We start from the raw sequence: 7,154 nt of genomic DNA on the forward strand, positions 1-7,154 counted from the left end.
AATGATATTTCCATATATGTTTTAGAAATAATTAATGTTATATTATAAAATAAATCGTCTAAACATAAAAAAGTGCACCAAAAGCAAAAAATTTATCTTTTTACGAAAAATTTAAAAATAGCATTAAGTCGTAATGTGACAATTATTTCAGCACGATATCCACTTTCTCAGAATAATTATCTATAATTCAAATATATGTTAAAATTAGATAGATAGTAACTTTGGTAAAAAAAATTAATAAAAAATTATATTCTTTCTCCAATAAATTATTTATGCTATATTATAAAGCATTTGACAAAAACTTTTAAAAACCATTTTATACGTAAAGTACTGTTTATTAATGCATATTACTTAAAACCCAAGATTGCAAGTAAATTGTGCGTAAGTACAACTCATTAAAGCTCCATATCTAAATTCCTGTAACTAACTGCAGATAAACATAATCAAATACATGATAAACATGTCATTTTAAATATAAAAAATCTAAAATATAATTAGGATAATCATTTAGTTCTAACAGAATATTTAATTGTTATCTTTATAAAATGTTATATTATTAAACCAAAAATAAAATTTTTCGTTACTAAACTTAAATTAATATATAATAAAAAATAAATTAAAAAATTACATAAAAATGAGAACTTTTAAATAGTTGATTTGATATTAACATTGATATATATATATATATATATTCAAAATTTTATTTTATTCAAAAATAAAATCATTATTGCTTTCTTAAGAACACATAAAATCGTATTATAACATCGATATAGACAAATAATAAATAGAACATTAAAATCGAAATGTGTCTCGCTGCATTGCACGAGCACTCTTCTAAAATATATATATATATATATATATATAAAATAAATAGAGAACTAAGAAAATGTAATTCTCTAAATTTAGAAAACTATTTAAAATTTAATATTATAAAAGATGATTATATTTTTAATTAATTATTACTTTTCATCTCTAACGTTTTTGGGATGTTCGTATTAAATATATTAATGATGTAATTAATATTCGAATCTTTAAAATTAGGAAAATCGTTAAAATTGAATATAATTTTTTTACAAAATTTGGTTGCCTATTTTGTAAAAATAGTATATAATCAGTTGTTTATTAAACACTTATCCAAGAAATATTTTTTTAAAATGAAATTTTAGTATTATTTTATACTGTCACGAAAACAATTTGATATATATAAGTATATATTTTGAATTTATGGTGTTAGAAAATAAAACAAAGAACCTGTAACTTTAACGCAGTGACTTTTACGTGTGTGTGAAAAGGGCATCTGCGATGATAATAATAATAAAGATGATGGAGAGCAGATGAGGAAGAAGTAAATAGATGGCCATGGCTATCGCTCTGCTTACACCAATTTCAGCTGCTACGGTCAAAATTTTGGGACCCACTCTCCCCTCCATCATTAACTACCCGACGAATTAACCGACCCGAATCCCTCCACCTTCATTACAATATCCTTCAATTCAAATAACAACACAGAGATCTACCCAGATATTGTGTTTGTTTGTGTGTTTGAATCTTTGTACACGAATTTTGTTTGCAGATCAGATGGTGGGATGTTGAACTTTCTGTATGAATTTGATGTGTAAACACAGAAACAAGTGATTTCAGTTTACTTCCATGGCTGCTGCCTTCTGTTCTTCTTCGTCTTCTTCCTCCATTACTGCTTCCCTCTCTCCTCGTCCTCATCCTCCTTTCACCCCTGTAAGTACTCTTCTCTAGGAATACACTCTTGGTTCGTCGTCTAATGATTCTGTTTTCGATTTTCCTTTGAAATCGCAAAGGGAATCAACTCGTTTGATGTTAGACAGTGAGGTTGTTATAAGTTTTTTATTATTATTTAGATTTGTGGTTTTTCATCTGTTGGTTCTACCAATTTGACATTTCTATGCATTTGCATTAATTCGGTGTTTTGATTTCTAATGATTCTGTAAATTTAGTGCCTGGAGAAGTGTTCTTCATTGTGATTGTGAGAAATTTTGTTGTTTCTGATACTTTTCATGGTTTAATTTTAGGGTTTTAATGTTTTTGCAGATTCAGGAATGTGAAAGAGAAGGAAAAGAAGAAGATGAATCTTGTGAGCAAAATAGTGTAAGAGCTACGCCAAGTGATTGTTCTGAAACCAACAAGGAATCGTATTATGTTCATCAACCGACACCTCTCCACCACAATAACCCCAAAACCACCGTCAAATCAACGAAAAAGAGATCGGAATCATACGATGCCGGAAAGAATTCCGATGACCGAGGGGTGTCATGTAACAAATGCAGACCAAGTGCTCGAGAAAAGTTCTCAGTGGTCCCACTTGATACCACCACCGTCGGCCGTCACTCCACCGCCAGCCCGAACGGATTATTCAAATCAATTTTCTCATCTCTCGTGAAAAGAAGTCCGAGATCCGCGTCATCGTCGTCGGAGGGGTTGATGGCGGTGCCGGGAAAGGAGGAGCAATGGAAGGGTGCGGTGGCTGAACTTTCTCATAAGCTAATTCAAGCTACAAAAAAGCGCGATGAAGCCATTCTAGAAGCTTCTAGATTGAAATTCTCCATGGCCGAGCTTGAAAAAAAGCTCAACAAACTGGAAACGTACTGTCATACTCTGAAATCAGGACTCGATGATTGCACAAATAAATCAACCACCATGAAACACGACCCAATCAAGATCGGTGATCATGACAGAGTGATTGAACATTTCCTGGTATCAGTATCAGAATCTCGATCATCGATGAGGCATCTCAGCCGTTCTTTAACCGTGCAACTCCCACAAATCGCCGGAGGAAAGCTATATGATCGTATACAATTACTTCTTCAACCATATGATATCAAGATTTCTGTATCAACAAACCCCAGAATCATGCTTCTGTACCTTGAAGCTCTCCTCAACAGAGCATTTTTCGAAGATTTTGAATCACCCGGGTTTCAAAAATCCGGGTCGAACCATACCCTCAACCCGATCCACAGATGCGAACGAAATTTCAAATCTTTCATTCATTTAAAGGAGTTAAGTTGGGAAGAAGTTTTAAACAAAGGCACCAAACAATTTAGTGAGGAGTTCAGTAAATTTTGTGACCGGAAGATGAGCGAGGTTGTAAGCATGTTAGGGTGGACCAGGGCTTGGCCCGAACCGCTTCTACAAGCATTTTTTGGTGCATCAAAGTCTGTGTGGTTGGTACACCTGTTGGCTAACTCAGTACACCCAGGACTACCCATTTTTAGGGTGGACAAAGGGGTTCGGTTTGATTCGGTGTACATGGAGGATATGGGTGGAGACAAGGCGAAGAAGTTCATTTCGCCAACGGTTCGAGTCATGGTTGAACCCGGGTTCTACATCTATGGAAATGTGGTGAAGTGCAAGGTCATATGCAGGTACCATAGCAACAATGGGTTTATAAATGTTTCCCCAAATAGTAACCCTTAATGATTAATTAACTTTGGTGTAGTTTGGAATAGTGTTTTATGGTTTGCCTTTTAGGGTTTCTTGGGTCAACTAAAAAAGGGTTTTTTATGCAACATAGTTGGGTTTTGGATACTATAATTATTAGATTATGGGTCAAAGGGAAAAGGGTTTGTGGTTTCTTGTTGCTTTTGTTCTTGTTGGAGATGGGTCTATGTGGCTTTTAAAACCCTAGGGAGAGAATAATAAAAGTGCTTTGGATTGGAATCCAAATTGGGTGATATGATGATGGTCTTTCCATTCTACAGTTTGACTTGCTTCATTTCTATTGTCTTTTATTTTGGCATGAACTTGTTCATTGGTTGCAGTTTTCTTTTCTTTTTTTATCATACAAATGAGACATAATGACAAATAGTACCTGCTTCATTCCAAAATGTTACTTTTCTTTATCATCAAAATTGCTTATTTCTTATCAAATTGTTTGAAAATATCATCTGATAATAAAACAATGAAACATCATGACACTGCATCTTTACCCTTTTTGGTCCCTGGGTTTATGTTCTTTTTCAAATATGATCATATCAATTTGTTATTCCTTTACAAGATGTTAAATGAAAGGAAATTTGTGTTGGCTTCAAGCGAGAACGTTGATCAAATAGGAAAACATGAGAATGACCAAATCATTTGTGATTTTACGTTAAAATCACAGGTGATTCATGTGTGAGTTGATCCGTAATCGCATGTGATTTCAGTGGAAAATCACATTTCATTTGGTTGTTATTGTCTTTTTCTCATTTTGATCTTGTTCAAACGGACCTAGATAGATGATATACAAATAAGTAATCTTAGCATCAAAGATTTATAATAAAAATATATGATTTTCATGGATTATGCATATGAAAGTTTCATCTTTGATATACAATGTTCATTTTATAAGCTTTATATATAAATGTAATAAATATATATAAAAACTTGGTTCATTTGAGATCGGGTTTTTTTTTCACAATGTTATATTGTGAATGTTCAGTTTTATTTTGTGGTCTCATGAAAACAGACCGATCTCATGTGAACTCAACCTCAATATTAAATCTTGGGAAGGAAGTACCAGAATTAAATAAGATTTAAGTGTGAATTTTGAAATATCTTTTTTCATACATTTTATCAAATGGAGGTCAATGTTACAATAGTGAAATACAATGACATTTCATTAAGATATGGTGTAGTAACAGCAATTGTTATATATAACATAAAGTATACATTTATAAAAATATTATTGACTTGAACATCTGATTAATAAATTTATAATGGAAGTCTAATCAACCAAATAATTTTAAGGTTGTTGAGAAATGTGTTGTTTTTTAAAAGGAATCTTTTTAGTCAAACTCCAAGAAGCAAAACACTAAAACATTGAGTCTTTTGTTGGATTAATGTTTGCATGAACATGGGACAAGATCAATAATTGGAATCTTGCAATTGTGCATATTGGATAAGATAGACTCCTTGGAATATCTTCACCTTCGATTTTGGCTCAACCTTTGTATCTTACTTCCTTGTTTTCTTCTATCAACCTTTTATGCTTTTGTTTTATTTATTGATTTTAAAATATAACACGTTTTATTTAAGAGTTGTTTGGTTGATTTTTCATGTATGGATAAAATTGTCTGTATGAACTAATCTCTTTGCATAGATTTTTTTTTTTTGTTTAGGAGGGTTTTTCCATAGATGAAAGGATGATTTTTTTTTTAATTAGGATACCATATTTGGAAAAGACTTAGGGGTTGTTCGGCAGTTACTGAATGATTTGGTACATAATAATTAAGTGGTCAGAATGATTAAAAGACTCATATGATATAGTGCAAAATAAAATACAATTCTTTTGTAATTGTTTATAATGAAATTAGGATGCTGGATGGTTAAGGGATGCCTAGGATACAAAATCATTTAGAGAGTTTTGAAATCATTAAGAGGCAAACTTTTTTTTGCCAAACAAGATTCACCTCTTAACGGCTCAGAAGTTGCCTCTTAATGGAACTATCAAGAGATAAACAAACAACTCCTTAACTTTATGTGTAAAACTCTCCCTATAAACTTACTGAATAAGTCATTTTTTTATCATTAATCCACTACCACACAGTTATGTACAACTGACTAAATAAACTATGAGTTTCATTAAAGTCATTATACTACTAACAAACATACCCTTGATTCATTTTTATTTAAAATCTTTATCAATAATAATAATATTTCTTGATAAAATTTGAACATGTATTTTATTAAAAAAATTATTGCTACACTAATTTTTCAATTAGACAAAAATATTTATATTTATTTTTAAAAGAATAGAAAAGAAAAGTAAGTTTTTGGTGGGCTTTGATTGAGAGAGACTGGTCATACATCCATTGGGAAGACTCGACCTGCTTTAGGGCCCAAAGGCAACATGACTTTCATTTTCATGCTTTTATTTCCGAACCTTTTCATGTTATTTACCCCATGTCAATGTAGGAATCAATTATTGGCTTATAAATAATGGATTCATGGCTAAATATTTTATGTAATTATGTTATTTAATAATAATAAAAAATATTTTTGATTATTAATTAAATATTTTTTGAAATATATGATAATAATATCAATATTATTGATATTTTATAATGTTTGTCGATCAAAAATCTAATATTTCGAATTTAAATAACATGAAAATAATATAATTTATAAATACATATTGACAAAGCTGTTTTGGTGTGGTATAGATATATTACGGTTCTAAACAGTGTCATTATTTTGTTTTGTAGTGTGATACGGTGTCACTGTTGAAAAAGTTAGGGTTTCACCTCTATATATAAGAGTTCATAAAGAGGGTATTACCAAATTGTTTGATATGCGACAGGTTTATATATGACTTTGTCTTGTGGCAATATATGTTTTCAATGTCCCGTGTAAATTTATATATCTTTCTAGAAGCTTTAATTTCAATGAAATATGTTTTATAATTGAAAGTGACTTCAAATATGAACTAAAAATAAAACTATTGACCTTTAATCAGCCTCCCTTATTGGAATAATACTTGACTAGTTCCAAATTGTGTTGAAATAGTGAATTAGTCTTAACCATATTTTCGTTATATACATAACATTTTACTATATATATATATATATATATATATACACACTATCTTATAAAGCATTTGGCTAAAACTCTTAAACCCGTTCATCGCTATCCGATTTCATCCCATATCTGAATTCATGTAACTAACTGCAGATAAACACAATCAAATACATGATAAACACCTTATTTTAAATATAAAATATAAAAAATCTAAAATATAATTAGTATAATCATTAAATTATAACAGAATACTTAATTATTATCKTTATAAAATTTATAATATTAAATCAAAAATAAATTGTTTTATTATTAAACTTAAATTAAATTATAAAAAAATATATATTCTATATTATAAATCATTTGACAAACACTCTTAAAAACCACTTTTTATGCGTACTGTTTATTAATGCATATTACTTAAAACTCAAGATTACAAGTAAATTGTACGTAGGTACAACTTATTAAAGCTCCATATCAGAGTTCGTGTAACTAACTCCAGATAAACACAATCAAATACATGATAAACATCTCATTTTAAATATAAAAAATCTAAAATATAATTAAGATAATCATTGAGTTCTAACATAATACTTAATTATTATCTTTATAAAATGTTATATTATTAA

The 7,154-nt window shown here is 29.9% G+C and overlaps 1 protein-coding gene across 2 annotated transcripts; it reads left to right on the forward strand.

Moving 5' to 3' along the window:
- Positions 1 to 1,381: 1,381 nt before the first annotated feature.
- On the forward strand, positions 1,382 to 3,692 carry LOC112527859 (IRK-interacting protein). Of its 2 annotated transcripts, none has more exons than XM_025138697.1 (2): positions 1,382 to 1,734; positions 2,065 to 3,692. In XM_025138697.1, the coding sequence occupies exons 1-2, from the start codon at positions 1,651 to 1,653 to the stop codon at positions 3,445 to 3,447; spliced, it is 1,467 nt and encodes a 488-aa protein (XP_024994465.1). In that variant the 5' UTR covers positions 1,382 to 1,650; the 3' UTR covers positions 3,448 to 3,692. The 2 variants fall into 2 exon arrangements, with proteins under 2 accessions (XP_024994465.1, XP_024994466.1); XM_025138698.1 differs by having other exon boundaries at positions 1,699 to 1,734; positions 1,875 to 3,692.
- Positions 3,693 to 7,154: the final 3,462 nt, after the last annotated feature.

Source organism: Cynara cardunculus, assembly GCF_001531365.2.
Source record: "Cynara cardunculus var. scolymus isolate 2C chromosome LG 15, CcrdV1, whole genome shotgun sequence".
NCBI lineage: Eukaryota > Viridiplantae > Streptophyta > Magnoliopsida > Asterales > Asteraceae > Cynara > Cynara cardunculus.

Excerpts from the sequence above, each read along its gene's own strand:
- LOC112527859 (XM_025138697.1), top strand. The coding sequence starts at position 1,651 with ATGGCTGCTGCCTTCTGTTCTTCTTCGTCTTCTTCCTCCATTACTGCT. Across the intron at positions 1,735-2,064 it reads CTCATCCTCCTTTCACCCCT|ATTCAGGAATGTGAAAGAGA; the intron begins GTAAGTACTCTT and ends ATGTTTTTGCAG.